Below are 16,959 nucleotides of genomic sequence, written 5' to 3' on the forward strand. Positions count from 1 at the left end.
CCTACAACTTACCAAAAGACCAACCACCCAATATTAAAATAGGTAAAAGATTTGAATAGACATTTCACCATAGAGGGTATATAAACAGCCAACGAGCACATGAAAACATGCTCAACATCATTAGTCATTGTTAAGCTAGTTAGATGCCCCTGAGTGGATCTGAGATGCAAATCAAAACCATAAAGAGATACCACCTCACCTCACTAGAATAGCTCTGATTAAAAAAAAAAAAAAAAAAAGGTGTTGGCGAGGTTGTGGAAAAATTGGAACCCTCAGTCCACTACTGGCGGGAATGCAAAATGGTACAGCCGCTGTGGAAAAGTTTGGAAGTTCCTCAAAGTTAAACCTAGAACTACTGTATTACTATACTATACAGCAATCCCAGTTCCAACTATATACCCAAAAGAACAGAAAGCAGCAACAAGCAGAAACATTTACACTGTTAACTGCAGCACTATTCACAATAGCCAGAGGTTGAAAACCTAAATGTCCATTAACAGATGAATGGATAAGCAAAATGTAGTATATATACTTTTTTTTTTTTAGTATATATACACAATGACATAATACTCAGTCATAAAGAGAAATGAGGTCCTGATACATGGTACAACATGGATGAACCTTGAAAACATCATGTTAGGTGAATTAAGTCACAGAAGGGCAAGTACTGTATGATTCCATTTATATGAAATAAGCCAAGAGTATAGAGGCCAAAGCTTCCTAGTGTTTATCAGGGGTAAGAAGGAGGGAAAAGGAAAAACGTTGCTTAGAAGGCACTGAGTTTCTGTTAATGGTGGTGGTATAATGTAGAAATGGATAATGGTGATGGCTGTGCAAGATGATGAACACAATCAACGTCCCTAAACTGTACATGTAAGATTGTTGAACTGGCAAATACTTTCTTATATATATAGTTCTCACAATTAAAAAACAAAAATATTGTGATTTAAAGACAAAATTAAGACAAATGCAGAAATATATAGAAAATAAAGAGAAAATATTACTACACACATAGCCAAGAGTCTGTTCAGAGGAAAGTTACAGTATAAAAACCCCTACATAACTAAACAGTGAACAAATACATCAAGCACCTAACTCACGAAGTTTGTAAAAGAATAAAATAAGCCCAAAGAAAACTTGGGGGCAGGGTCGGGGGGGAGGAGGTATAGAAATCAGAAATTAATGAATTGTGGAAGAGGAAAACAGAAGATCTGACAGGAAAATCAAAGAAGCCAGTCCTCTGGGGAGATGAAAAAGTACAATAAAATAGATAAAACTACTGCTTGGAGAACACAGTATTAGAAGCTACTTTTAAATGTCAAAATACTGATATTTTGGTGTGATTTTTTTAAGTACCCAAATATTGGTGTATTTGTGTTATAAGTAGATAATTACAAACATCAGCCAGCAGCTTTGGTCATCCTTCTTAACTTTCTCCAATCATCTCCCCTGCCTTGTCCTATACGCCCTCGATTCTTCTCCTTTTCCTCTCAGTTCTTGTAAGTAACTGCCCTTAAGGCAGAGAGTGAGCATCCTCTGAAGTGGATGGTTCTGCTAAAGAAGAGGAAGAGGAAGGTGTCAGGCAGAGCAGGACCATTTGCAGCACTGAACTCCTGACTACAAGAGTGGGCAAGAAGGAGGGGACCTGACAGTGCATTCTCACAAGTACTGAGGCTCGGACTTGCTAGAACAGTGACAACGCCAAGGGCCCCGGGGTAGAGTGGACTAAAGTTGAAGGGCATAGGAATGTAGAGTGATGTCTAATGCTTGTATTTTAATAAATGTTTTTAATTTGAAGTTATATAACATTTTAAATTTTTGTATTTAAAATCAATCAAAAATTTAGTGAGTTCCAAACAAATAAATATAATACCAGTATTAATAATATTTAAGAAATAATGAACACCCTTGTTATCATTGTGCTCCTATATGGCAATGATCTTAGTGCCTAGCCTAATCAATGAAAAAAGGAAGAATAAAAAACGACAGAAAGATAATAAAGATACTGCAGAAATTTAAAAAGCCCTCAAAGAGCAAAATTATTACATAAAAATTTGAGTGGCTAAACTGGATGGTTTTTCTTGGAAACTAAGTTGCTGAAATTAACCCTAGGAGACAGAAAAAGTAAACACTAATAACGAAAGAAGGACTGACAATGTCATATAATTTTTTATAAATTGTCAAGGAGCAGACAATTTTGATGCTACTAAAACAATTTTAGAGATTTAGAGAAAAAAAGTTTCCAAATTATTTTTACAGAGTTGGTGTATATTACTGCCTCTGTATTTGACCAAGAGAACACAAAAACAAGATTACAAAAATTTCTTTTATATCAACGCAAAAATCCTGAACAAAATATCAGTAACAGAACTTAACAGTTTATTAAGAAAATATCCTCATATATAAGAGAATCATCCCTGAAATGCAAAGGTAGCTCAATATAAAATCTATTTGCATAATATACAATATTAAAAGATCAATGGAGAAAAACTATACGCTTATCTCAATAAACCTTGAAAAGTGATCTGATAAAGTCCAACTTCCATTCCTGATTTTAAAATTACTTAATAAACTAGGAAAACACTGACACTTCTAAAATAGCAAAGAAGTAAATATCTCAACAACAGACTACCATCATGCTTAATATACTTTATACACTATTAGAAGCATTTTCAATATGATCTGGGACATAACATGGATGCCAAGTATTCTTTCTTTTATTCAATATTTATTCTAAAATTATGAATAAATTAAATTACAAAAGTAGAAAAATATTAGAAAGAAGGCAAAACATCATTTGTAGACAATTCTAAAATTAGAAAACCCCAGAGAATCAAGTGAGAAAAATGGTTACAAACAAGACAACAATTCAGTAAGGTGAAAGGTTATAAACTGATGTCCAAAGTTAATAACAGATTTTCTATATATAAACAGTAGCAAGAAAACAATGTGTCGGGAAAGAAAATTTCTAAAAGGTGAAGTATCCAGGTACAAACAACAGAATTAACATGTGTAGCACCTATTAAAATCTAAACAGGCACATAAAATTAGACTTCAATATGTAGGATAACTCATACTCCTGGCTAAGAGTAGTCAATTTTATAAAACTGATGAGATTCCCAAGATTAGTCAATATAGTTCTACTTAAAATTCAACATACAGGTAGTCCCTGAGTTACGACGGGGTTCCTTTCCTTGATGTTAAGTTGGTTCTGATGTAAGTCAAATACCTCATTTTTTTTTTAAAGTCTTCATTATTAATACTTTTTATATCTTTATAAATCTGGTCTTTGGGGGTTGGAAACATTACATATAAAATTACAGATATATTTTAACATTGTATATAGTACATATGGAGTCCTTGTGGCACAGTGGTTATGAGCTTGCCAGCTAACCAAAAGGTCAGCAGTTCGAATCCACCAGCTGCTCCTTGGAAACCCTATGGGGCAGTCCTACTCTGTCTTATAGGGTTGCTATGAGTCAGAGTCAGAATTGACTCGACAGTGATAGGTTTGGTTTTTTTTTTGTAGTACATATTACTAACAATAAGATGTACCAAAAAACAAACAAAAAAACACAGATGGTCATTCCTGAGGCTATCGCCCTAAGACACCCTTTTAATTTGGAAGTGAAGCCACTCCTGGAGGTCACCTTTCAGCCAAATAATAGATTAGCCTATAAATTAAACAATTAACAGCTGTGAGGAATGTGCTCCTTAGAACAATCAACTATACGAGACCAAATGGGCAACATTTGCCCAAGTGCAAAGATGAAAAGGCAAAGAGGTTCAGAGGAAATGGAGGGATGGAAAGAGGAAAGCCAAGCTGGAAATGGGGAGAGTGCCGACACATTGCCAGGACAGCAACCAATGTCACGGCACAAGTTGTGTATGAATTGTTCAACGGGCAACTAATTTGTTGAGTAAGCTTGCACCTAAAGCACAGTAAAATGAAACAACAACAACAAAAACAGAGTTTTAAGTGTGGTTTGTGGTAACTCAAGTACATCGTAAGTTGGGAACCACCTATGCTTAAAAACAATGTTTAATTCTACTTAAAAAACATCAACACGTATTTTGAAAACCTCAACAAAATGGTAGCTAAGTTCATTTGGAAAAATAAATATGTAAGAAAAGCCAGAAGATTTCTTCTGTGCAAGACTGCGTCTATAATAGAGGATAAAGAATGGAGAGGAGGAAATGTGATGAAGAGAACAATCGGAACTTTAAAACACAATACGAAGGTTTAATAATTAAAAAGAGTTTAGTACTAACCAAGAAAACAGAACAAGCAATGAAAGAAGAATCCAGAAATAGGCCCACAAATCAGGGAATCTGGTTTCTTGGGCCTGATAATTCTGTTGTGAGGGACCTTCCTGTGTATGATAGAACATTTAGCAGCATTCCTGATCTCTGCCCACTAGATGCCCAGGCTTGACAACCAAAAATGTCTCCAGACATTGCCATATGTCCAATGAATAGCAAAATTGCTCCCAGTTGGGAACCACTAGTTTATGATAATTATGATACTTCAAATGGAGGTGGGGTGGGGTAGGGGGAGAGATGGTTAAAAAAACTATTAAATGATATTGGAATAACTGGCTATGTGTCTGGAAAAAAACACAGCTGGATTAAAACTTTGTTCCTTACACCAAAATTAAATCTTTGATTCATTTACAATTTTTAAAATTAATTTTTAATTACACCACAAGTAATGAATGGATGACTATTTTGTCCTGGTAAAACTTAAACATTACAGATCTCTATTTCAATCATCTGTTCCTCCCACTCCTGAAAGATAACCACTACTGTGAGTTGGAGTATATCCTTTAGAAGTTTCCCTTACGCACTTAAATATACATGTATATACCTATAAAGCATAAATTAATGAAAAAAAAATAAGCTTTAGAAAAATGCATGTGTGAACCAATTTATGTAATTTGAAATAGGGGAGGTCTTTCTAAGCAGACTATAAAGCCCAGAAATCATAAAAAATTAATGAATTAGACTTTGAAAACATTAAAAATTATCAAAGTTGAAAAGCAGATGAAAAACTGGAAGAAACATTTTCAACACAAACAAGGGCTAATTTCTTTATTTTAGAAAGAGTTAATACAAATTATTAAAAAAAAAGGACTAAGAGAAACTGGTCATTAAGAGAAAAATAATGCCAATAATCACTCGATTAAAGAAATGCAAATAAAAAAGATAACATTTTTAACCTATAATATTGCAAATCATTAAGAAGTGTGATAAGATCTCAGAGCTGGTGTGTGAAAGAAATTATCAGCTTAACAGTTTTTGGAAGTTTTCAATGATCCACCTTTCCAGTGAACAGTTTGTACACGGTCTTTGACCTCGAAATTTCAACGCTAGCAATTTATCCCATATTTACAAAAGCTTCACAACGTGAGTATAATGAAGATTTAATGTTTAAAGATCGCACACAACTCAAAAGTCCATTGAATAGATATCAGTTAAATAAAATATTGTATGTCTGTACAATGGATACCATGTAGTCAATATAGAAAATGAGGGAGATCTGACTTAATTCTTCTCAAAGAGCTCCAAGATGCATTTTGTTATTAAAAAAGCAAGAAACAACACTGAATAACATAATCACTCTTGTATTAAAAAAAAAAAAAAGGAAAGAAGTGAAGTCACCCTGGAGTGACCTTAACTGAGTTTAACTCTCAATTAAACTCTGAAATCAACAGGTTCAATTATATTTCTCAATCAATTTCCCTCTATATGAATTCTTGCTATTCAGGAATAAAAAAGGTTCGAACAACAAGGAATACTTTAGATACAGAAAATAGAAACATACATGATGTATATGCATGCATCTTCCTTGAAGAAATCACGACGAACTGTTAAGATAATTTGATTTTTAAGATGAGAAGGCTTTCACTTCTCAAATTTTAATTTTCTGCTTTGTTTGGATTTCCTAACCTTATACATTATTTTGGAGCCCTGGTGGCACAGGAGTCAAGAGTCTGGCTGCTAACCAATTGATAAGCAGTCTGAATCCACCAGCCACTCCCTGGACACCCTATGAGGTGGCTCTACTCTGTCGCTATGAGTTGGAATCGACTTGACAGCAACAAGTTTATACATTATTTTCAAATAACGTATGTTTAAAAATTTTTTAATTTCCTACCCAAATACTTTATTTTTTAAAACATCAACGGAATCATGCATGGGGAGAGTAATGGCTCATTTTTAGTTTTCTTTGTACTTCTATGAATGTAAAAGAAAACTTATTACTGTATGATTTAAAAAAAATTAATAAAAACACTCGGAGAAGAGCAACAACAAAAACATCAAATACAATGCTTCAATTAGTAAACTGAAAAATTTAATCTAAACACTCAACCTCCCAGGGTTTCTCAGTAGAAGAGAAACTTTATTTAGAAAATGAGAATAAAATTGGTAATTAAATGTAACCTTAAAGATAAAAATATAACTGAAGAGATATTTCCTAAATGGTTATGTTTCACAACACACAGATGCACACTACTCACCCAGCTTGGAAAATCAGACCAAGTTGGAACTCGCTGACAGAGGTCCCGGAGAATGCGTATGATAATCACGCAGGACTGCAGCCCATTAGCTCTAGCCTTGAGAGCAACATAAATACCAGGTGAATTACTCTTAGAAATATTGAAAGAAAATCCCTTGATGAAAAGAAGTTAAAATACCACTGTTGAATGGAAGCTCAGATAAAAATAAAACAAAAATAATCACATTTAAAACTGGATTCAATGAGCCGCCATTTACAGCAATATTTTATGCCAGGGTTAGTGTTTAAAAGTTGATATTGTAGGTCAAAGTAAACAGGTTATACAAGAATAATATTTCTTGATCCCCTGTGAACTTTGACCTGTACTCACTTATAACAATAAACTTAAAAAATAATCTGCCTACATTAGAAATAAAAGAAAAAGTAAAGAGCTAAAAAGTTTGTCTAGAGACTGAAAGGTTAAGGAAATCTGTTTGGTTTCCCTTCTGTGCCTTTGCATGACTGCAAAGTCACTAAACCAAACAGCTGCTTCCTCACCTTTCACTCCCTACACTTATTAACTTAGAGAAAGAGGGAAAAAAATCTTAAAACTATACACAAAGCTTTAAACACATATTCCATTATTTAAAGCAAGATTAATCTGCAGCCTTATGGAATATAATATATAAACACAAACATGTGATGTTCCTAAACAAGTCAACTTTAAATATAGTCACTCAAACTAAAAAAAATACCCCAAACTACAAAACACCCCCGAAACGTAAGTTTATTGTCAAATCAATAGTAACTGCAATATGCAGATCTTCATACCCAGCTTTCTATGTTAACATATTTTCTGATATTTAATTTAAAATAGTATTGCTTGGGCAATCTTTTGAAATGTTTAAACACAGTTAAACATATTGTACTGACCTACTCTCTCATAAGGCTACAAGAAAAAAGTAAAATGATGTTCCGAACCTGGAACCACTTAGCGTGGCGTAGAGCAGCCAGAGCGTCAAGGCATTTTTGCCTGTCCAAGACGTCCGGTGGGTCTTTCACCATACCCGAGGTTACATCTAAAATGGATTGAATTGGCAAAATGCAGTGAGGAATGGGTGTTTGACCAGGTGAGCAAGACACTTCCTTAAAGTAGCATCAATGTCACACGAGCCATTTGAGAGTTTATCAACACTTTAATATACCCACGGAATTTTTTTCAACAAATTTACTTAATCTGATATGAAAAATCAAAAGGAGAATTAAGCAAAACTCTTAAATTTACTTTCTAATTACACTACACAGATTGAAATATTATGTTTAGTAATATAATAATTTCTGGAAAAATAAAGCCCACCCACCAAAATAATATCTAAAGGAAGGATTACTGGACACAGTGCACCAGCACAAAGACAAGAGGGAACACAAAAATCCACCTTAATAAATGAGCATGTACAATACACTACTGAATTTGTTGCATATTCTAAATGATCATAGGTTATTCTAGGGCTAATACAGCAGAGAACTGATGACAAACATGAGATGATCAATAGACTAATAGGAAAAAAATGATGAAATGAAAAAATAGGCATCTCTAGGTTAGTTCAATGCTTTCTCTTCCACGAGGGAATTCTAGCTAAAAAGAAATATAAAATGCCCTTTACAATTCAGTTTTCCAAAGAAAAGTTGGAGAGAAACAATGCGTAAAGCAGAGAAGGACAGCAGGACCTAGCATGGTTAAACAGAGTAAGTATAAAAGAGATGCAGTAAACAGAATGCTTTGGTGGTAAATAATATGCAGGGTCTTTTAAGTTTTAAAATCAGTTACGATAACAGATTTGAATTAGATTATTTTATTAAGCCATAAATGAGCTACACAAAACCTGAGAAGAAAACCTGGACCTACACTAGGACTAGAATAAGTTCACATTAATAAAGGTAGTTGAGGAGCCAGCTTTATATTCATCTAAACGTATCTGTAAAACATGTACAAAAACAACAGTAAACTTTCTAATCAAACTAATAACAAGCAAGCAGCATTTAACCAATCTAATTCACAACTCTTGGTGATTTCAATAGTATGGATATTTTTTAAGTATAGAAAAATGATGTATTAGGCAAGTAATCTATCAAACCTAACTGTCCTCTGGCTAAAGAGCACCAAAATGATGGGGCATTTACCATACAGTTTAACAAATGAACATGAAGTACAAAAGAGGAAATACATGATAGAAGTTAAGAAAAATTAAAAAAGATTTAATTTTAGACTACTAGCTACAACTTGGGGGAAGTCATCTGCTTGTACAGTTTACATGAGCATTTAGAAATCTTAGTAGCTACTTGATGCACTTATTTTGAGCAAATGATATACTAAAAAAGCATTATTTTAAAACTGATGAAGAATTTCATCCCTTGTCTGGGCTTTCTCTAGTTTTTTCTCCTTAAACAATCAGATGGATACAGATTTTTCAGAAGACGTATTAGAAAGAAGATTTACAAATGATAAAAAACAAAACAAACCAAAAAACCAAGTATGTGGCATTTTGAGAACGAACGCTGAAAGAGGAATTTAGGTGCTAAAAGAAACTACCAAGACAAAAATAGTAGTAACAAATAATCTCAAAATCCCCAAGAACAACTACTGAATGCAGCAATAACTTGAATGTAAGAAATGGGCTATTTTAAGATAAATAAAAGACACAGGAAAGCACAGCTAATTACAGAAGTTATGTAAAACAAACAAACAAACAAAAAAAAAAACCCCACCACCAACAATCAACCCACTCCCCACTCCCCAAAGCCGGGCTTAAGGAATTTGCTCAAAGACCTCTTTCCATGCCCCTTATTTACTTATTTGCTAAAAGAAGAATGCAAATAGGTGACAATATGCAATCTCTAAAAGAGTTTCTAGATTTCTAATGTTAACTCAAAGTTTTATGATTTCCTCCAACACACAAAAAATTTTTTCCTTTTTATAAAAAAGTACTCATAACTTTGGAAATTTTAATTAATGATACAAGTTCAAAGATGCCAAAGCACCTATTACAATTTAAAAACAAATTAAAGCTAAGTAGGAATTTCTGTTAAATTTAGAGTGTGGATTTTTGCACCCATTTTATATTTCAAGTAGATTAACCCCTTAGATATATTATGCTAAAATCATACTTGTTGCCTAATACCCACTTAACAAAACGAAACAAAAATTGGTTAATTTATAAAAACAAAATGCAAATTCTTACCCTATATGAATGTATTTCATAAATTTTTAAGGGGTTAATCACCAGTTAGAAGACATGCTGTGTCCACACTATTTTATGATTAAAAGTTAATGGGAATCTATTAATTTAACATGGTTATGTAAAATATATAATCCACCCAACCATTTAAAAACTAGTGTGAACACTGCTTAATTCTAGAAGAGACAAAGACAAAACAAACAAAACAGCCACACAAAAGGACAAAAAACACCAGACTCTGCATCCAGAATCCCCCCTTAATCAAATGGCAGGTGTGACACTGAGCTTTTGAAAACCTTGGTCAAAAATCCTTCCGATGTAGGCAGCAACCCCTGACAGGAATCAATCCCCTCTGCTAGAAGGCTTTGGACCGGGCCTGATAAGCTACAGGTGGAAAAAAAACACACACAATACTTGACTTGCTGCAGAGAAGACTCTGTAGCAAGAGTTAGAGCATTCTGAACATTTCAGACTTAGTCAATTAAATGTTTACGTAATGTTTAACTGTCAAACACAGTACCATAAAACAGATCTGTCATGCGTTTAACAGTTATTTTGGCAATTTAATCACTTCCTTTAAAAAGAATTTTTGGTGTTAAACAGGACCATTACGCATTAAAGACGCTATCACACTATGTGCAAGTCATAAGTCTCTTGATTTACAATTGTTCTTCCGGCAAAGCCTTCCTTATCCCCTGTACTAACTTCTGAAAGCAAGCTATAGGCTTTAAATGATTTTAAGACACAGAGCACTGGGAGCTGCAGTGAGAGAGAATACATACCGTTATTCTGCAGCAAGAAAGAAGCACTCTTCATAATGAAGCTCAAACACTGTTTACTGCAGTTAGTCTGCAGCAAGGCACACTCTATCAATGTTTCTGCACTTTTTGCATGTCCAACTTTTCAGCTCAGTGTCTTGAAGTAAAATCTTTCAATTTTGGACTGGTCATTTCCCTCACCATAATATTTATGAAATTCAGAACAACAATTCTAACTCAAGTCTGGGTCAGACAAAAATGTAATTTTGTTTCCTTTAGAAGCGACAGGTTATCAAAGAATCTACTGCAAACACGTTATTATCAACTTTAGACTTTTGCAACACAATTGCTTCAAGAAGTACAAATTCAATTAATCCTAAATATAATTGGACAAAATGTGCTCTTAAATAAAGTTTGATGGTTATATGAATAGAATTTCATTCTAAATACAGCAACTTTTAGTTGTAATAAAGCCTATCAGTAGAAAATTCTTTCTCCAAACCCTAAATAAAGTCATACACTGCATATGACTTGACCAAATTAACTCAGGAAATATTTTTCCAGTAACATCCATGGCCAGACCTTGACTAGAAACTCATGTTCACAGAAAAGATCTTTACACGAAACTCATTTAAGATGCAAAGCTTAAGTAAAACAATACAACATACAAGTCCCGATATGGTGCACAAAGTATACAAGATTAGATACGTCCCCCAGTGATCATATCTTTTGTAAAATGTTCTTTTCCTGGGTTGTGGAAATCCCAGTGCCTTAAAAATTGCTTTGCTGTAAGAAATCAAATTTAAAGGGACAGAATTGAGAATCTACTGATGCTATTTTATCCAACTAAATTTTAATATTCATTATATAGTATCCTCTTCTCTCAATCTGTATCACAAAGAAATATTAGTGTAGACTATTAACTCCATACACAACATGTTAAAATGCATGAAAACAACATGAAAGGAAACAAAGTAAATTTTATCTGACCCAAAAAACAACAGAACCAACATATTGCAGACACTGATCATGCTTTTTGGCTTAAAAGCTTTTGAAGCTTTGAAAATGTTACAGAACAGTCCCTAAAGCAACATTGCTGGCACCAGTAAGATTTCATATTCTACATTTGTAAATTAACAATCCTGAATTGTACTATAACTAACTACACCACTTATTATTTCTAATATAATAATAGGGTCAAACACCCAAATCTGTGTGTGTTAGGATGCTCTATATTTATGAAAGCACTCCAAACCAAAAAGCAACCTCAGAGAACTAGAAACATTTACCTCAGGACAAGCCAAATCCATGATTACACAAACAACAATGCCTTTTATGAGTATTTAACCAGATTTGTTTTTGAAACTCTTCATTTTTTTTGGAAGACAAGGCAAAAGAGCTTCTTAACACAAGTTGAAGTTGAGGCCCCCTAGTTACCAGTAACATTTCTTTCATTTTTTATGTGGTGACTATGCTGGTAAAAAGAATTTTGAACTTTTTTTCCAGAAATCTGAGGTTAGCAAGAAAAGAAAAGAAAAAAAAAATTAAGCAAACCAATCATACCATGAGTGTTTTATATAAAAATACATTACCAAAAAGAGCACTGACTTTCTAGGAAATGATGTTAAACAAAACTGGGTGCTAAATAAGTGAAATCTACCAAATTCGTATGTAATGCCAGCATGTTGCCTTCTAGGGCTTAATGCCATCTTAAAGAGGAGGTAAATGAATGAAAATAGTTAAGAGAAAAGTAGAATGTTTAATGGCTTTCCAACCTCCTTCCCTCATGTTCTCTTCTCGAATAATTGGAGATGTCAGGGTGATAGTAACTTGCATTTTGGGTTCCACACATGAATTCAAAATTATTGCCGCTTCAGATACAGCACATTTTATGTCATACTTCTCAGGACTTATAACCTATGTAATAAAGATTACAAGAAATTAGTTGGATCTTTTGCATTATCAGAAAAAGCGATTTTATTACAACTCTTTGACTTTCTCAGTACATCAACTGCTACCTTAACCTTTGTATAAGAACTAGATCATATACTACTCCCTCCAAGAAGCTGTGCCATAAATGTAAATAAGTACTAATTTCTTGCTCCTCCTTACATTAGAACTCTTTGTTGAGCTAATATTTATCACTGTTTGCAGCATGAGTTATCTGTGTGTGTTTATGTCTCTTGTTGATAATGAATTCTTAAACAAATGTCAAATTTATCACTGTATCTTCCTATAAAACCCAAAACCAAACCCACCGCCATTGAGTCGATTCCAACTCATAGCGACCCTATAGGACAGAGTAGAACTGCCCCATAGAGTTTCCAAGAAGCGCCTGGCGGATTTGAACTGTCGACCTCTTGGTTAGCAGCCGTAGCACTTAACCACTACACCACCAGGGTTTCCTATCTTCCTACAGCATCTGGTATCTTATATTTGCAGAATTTGAACAAGAATGAAATATTGCATTTTATGCAAATAATGTGCACCTTCTGTGTGTTTGTCAGCTGTGCCCTCTCCCCACGACATATTTTTCTAAGAGCACTATGCTATTTTTTTTTAAAAGCAACATGAAAAAAAAAATTGGCATAGCAGTGCTTATGAAAATACCTTGTAGGGGGAGGGTGTGGTTGGCAAAGAAATGTACAAGATGCATGTTGCTTGCGGAGGTACCTAACCTGCCAGAAGCCATAATTTGACCCTTACCATTGTACATTCTCTGCGAAATCAACAGATCTACATTATCAAGGGGCAGGGTACCCTGGTTAATACCAAGAAAAACCGGTATTCACTGAGATTGGTAGACATGTGAAAAGTCTGTTTACATGAACAAATTAAGGCTATAAAGAAATTACATGTAGTATTTAGAGTATAGCATCTAGGTTCAAATTCTAGCTCTGCTACTTTGCTTAGCAACATGAAGATGGACAAACTAAACTCCCTTGGTGCCTGTTTCTGTGAAAACAAGAGATAACTGTTCCTATCCTATATAGGGTTGTTGGAATTCTAAAATAAATTAACCACTTAAAACAGTGCCTGGTGTACATACTACTACATAAATGTTTATTATTATTAATTAATTTTATTTCTCTTGTATAAGTGTTCTGTTTTTAGCTTAACTTATTTAGTTACAATATAACACTTTCTGCTTTGCAGTTTTACTAATCACTACAATCAGGAACCCGATATTTCTTGCAAATTCTGTAATTCTTCTAAGGCTCCTAAGCCTTTTTTCTCCCTGCTCATTGCCTTCAGGAACCGCAACAGAGGGGTAAAAAACAGACATTCAAAAAAGCCTCACCCACAACACGGAATTTCATATCTGAATCAATATTAAGATAAAACAAACAACAGCAAGTGTCAGAGTCATCAGAGCTTAAGTCCAACAGCGCGCTTCAACACCACTTTTGTTATCAACTGCTCTGCTGTGGTAAGGTATTAACTATTCTGGCTTATTATTGTAGACATTACTAATCTGACACATTACCAATGAAATGTCAATCCTTGGATTTAGAATGCCTAATTTTGCATCTGAAATAAATCTTATACCTTAAATTATTCAAGGAATCATTATTTCAAATCTGAAGTCATTCTGACAAACTAATGTATAAAATAAAATAAAAAAACACAAATTTAAAGTTTAGAACCAGAAAGAACTGCTCTATCGATTATGAACTGCCATGATTTGCTGGGTGAAGACAGGAGGAATAATTCCTACTGCCATAACCGTGTAGAAAAATATATTCACAATAAAGTCGGGGAAATTAAACAGAAAGAGCCTCAGTTTATTTTGGTTACTATATTTGATTAAAAAGATGCACTCAACTAAACAGACCAGACGTTCATGAATTTAAACAATTTGAGCTTGCTACACATGGCCTTTGTTTTAAAAAATCACTTTCTGTCCAGAACAACTGCCTTCTTTCTTACGATTCAAATCTTGGAAAAAGAATAGGATGAGGACGTATGCTGCAATCTTAGAAATAAATGAGGAAGATGATTTCACGCCAAATACAAGCAAAACCTAAAAAGACAAAGTAGAAAACAGTTCTACCAGTTTTCACAACCAAGCAAAAAACTCAATATGGAAAATCGAGCCAGAAATTTTAAAGGCTGTCTTAGGTTTAAACTGGAGCACAGTTAGTCCTGCCAAATACAGACAAGGGGTAAAAATTAACATTTTCACAATACTTACAGCAAGCTGTTTGGGTAGGTTTTCTGCAATATGGCTTAATAATGTCTTTGAAGGTTTCTCTGAGCACAGCAAAACAAGGTTGACATTTCTATCTCCTCGGAGAAGTAATCCTTTTGCCAATACTCCCACTCGCAGAACTCCTTTCAAAGCTCTGCAGTGAAATTAAATTATATTCTGATATTTCTCTTCTTATCCAGAACTATGGTAACCTCTAAACACATAACAGTAATGAAATAACTTCTATACTATTAAAATATTCACCAATTAACAGCAGAAAAACATTCAGTCTTTTTAATGGTTATTTATTGAATGCTTATTTATAAAATATCAACATATATGAAATAATAGCTAATATCTATTAAAAGTGCTCAAACACCAAAAGCAAAAAACCAAACCCACTGCCGCTGAGTTGATTCTGACTCATAGAGACTCTACAGGACAGAGCAGAACTGCCCCACAGGGTTTCCAAAGAGTGGCTGGTAGATTTGAACTGATGACTTTTTGGTTAACAGCTGAACTTATGGTGTTTCTGAATTATATTTTATCTAGGTAAGTAATAGGGATAGGTAAGTCAAGAACTAAGTTCTCACAGGGACAACTATGAAGCAAAAGACATTAACATTTCTGTTTCTCATTTGGCACATTAGATTAGTAAGAGTCATATTAAATATAATACAAACACATTTCTAAATGATAAAGCGAAAAGAAAGATAACCAATCAGAATGCAAACTTGATATGAAAGTCAACGCTAAAGCTCGGGCTTACTCACACTTTATGGCTGGTACTTAAAGGAAAAAAAATTTACAAAAACAAACACTGTGGGACAGATGTGACAAAAACTGAAAAACAGCAGCTAAATGCAATTAGAAAACTAAAAGGATTGAGGTCAAAATAATTTTATGTACATTTACATAAAATAAGATTATGAGGTTGGAGATTGTATATGTATTTCTCATTTTAACAAAAAGCAGATGAATATATAAAACATTTAACGCAAGCATAGTAAGACATGTAGGCTCACACCAAAGAGTGATCAGTCTTTGTAATCTTTATTACAAGTCTAAGCAGTCAAGGGAAGGAAAAATAAAAGTAAATAACTTAAAACACACCTGTCTTTACCGCCCTCTTTTTTATCATCTCCCTCTTTGTTCTTGCTTTTCTCGTGTTCAGACAAACTGTCTGAAACAAGTTTTAAGGCACGCTCAGTGATAGAAACGATTTTCTGAACTGCCTGTAACTCCTCTTCAGTTGGATAAATGGTTGCATGCTTTGTCATTACATAACGGTCATCAGATGAGTCAGGACGACGCAAGGGCTACGGAGGAAAATCAACTGTTACGTCACTTAAAAAAAAGGTTCCTAACCCAAAGTAAACAGTTTTCAACTATGCATATTTTTGTTTTATGTTTCCACAATAAGAAAGCAAATTAATTATGCAAAATGTCCATTTAAAACTACCTTCTCCTTTTTTCCATTTTAATAAAAACAAAAATGGAAACCACGAAAAGTTAAAATCAAGACTATGTATGTATGCTACACTTCAAAACAGGTAAAATTAAAATACACACAACCTAAGGCTATGAAAATGCTTTTGACTCAACTTTAAAAACCAGTGATTCTGAATCACTGTTTGCTTTCAATAATTTAAGTTTTACAATTGCGAAGTCATCATGCAAAATCAAATGAGAAAGAGAACAGTTTAAGAGTTTGCTTCCTTCTTAACCCGCTCTCTAGAAAACAAATAAAAACCCCATAGTCTGAACTATTTAAGACGTTTCTCATAACCCAGGTGTCTCTTTCCTTTTACCCAGTTTTCACAAGAACACAAATTCTCAAGATGCAGGTCTTTCCTAGTCTTCCTTGTACCATTTATCATTGCTCATCTTGAACCATTTATCTACCCCTCATCCTTCATACCCCATTTAGAGGAAAAAGGAGGTTTTAGATGGCCAGGATTTGAAGAAAAAGATATTGTAGATGGCTGATAATGGGAAAATAATAAGAATTTTTAAGGCAAAACAGAAAGCTTAATTACTTTTTATTCCCTTGCTCATCTAAGGAACAACAAAGAATATCTTTATGTGGGAAAAGAAGTACTGCTCCCATTTGGCTTCTATTGAAAATAAGAAAGATTCATGGAAATGCTACGAAGTCCTTAAATAGGTCCTACAGACATTCGAGTTGGAAACCTGTAATAAAAGGAGGGAAAACTGTATGTCAGATAAAAAACTATTAGGAGGTTATTAAGTCTAAGAATCGGACCCCACATC

General features: G+C 33.9%; 1 protein-coding gene across 2 annotated transcripts in view; it reads right to left on the reverse strand.

The window, feature by feature from the left end:
* The window catches only part of ZFR (zinc finger RNA binding protein), an 86,762-nt gene that overhangs the window by 16,769 nt on the left and 53,034 nt on the right, over positions 1 to 16,959 (reverse strand). The window contains exons 13-17 of one of the 2 annotated variants that reach the window (XM_049861681.1): positions 15,799 to 16,004; positions 14,689 to 14,839; positions 12,269 to 12,410; positions 7,481 to 7,578; positions 6,522 to 6,617 (exon numbers count right to left, since the gene is read on the reverse strand). In XM_049861681.1, coding sequence (XP_049717638.1) covers positions 6,522 to 6,617; positions 7,481 to 7,578; positions 12,269 to 12,410; positions 14,689 to 14,839; positions 15,799 to 16,004 — 693 coding nt within the window. Of the gene's footprint in view, positions 1 to 6,521; positions 6,618 to 7,480; positions 7,579 to 12,268; positions 12,411 to 14,688; positions 14,840 to 15,798; positions 16,005 to 16,959 lie in introns of those variants that run through there. The other variant, XM_049861690.1, reaches the window with a different exon arrangement.

This window comes from Elephas maximus, chromosome 2 (genome assembly GCF_024166365.1).
Source record: "Elephas maximus indicus isolate mEleMax1 chromosome 2, mEleMax1 primary haplotype, whole genome shotgun sequence".
NCBI lineage: Eukaryota > Metazoa > Chordata > Mammalia > Proboscidea > Elephantidae > Elephas > Elephas maximus.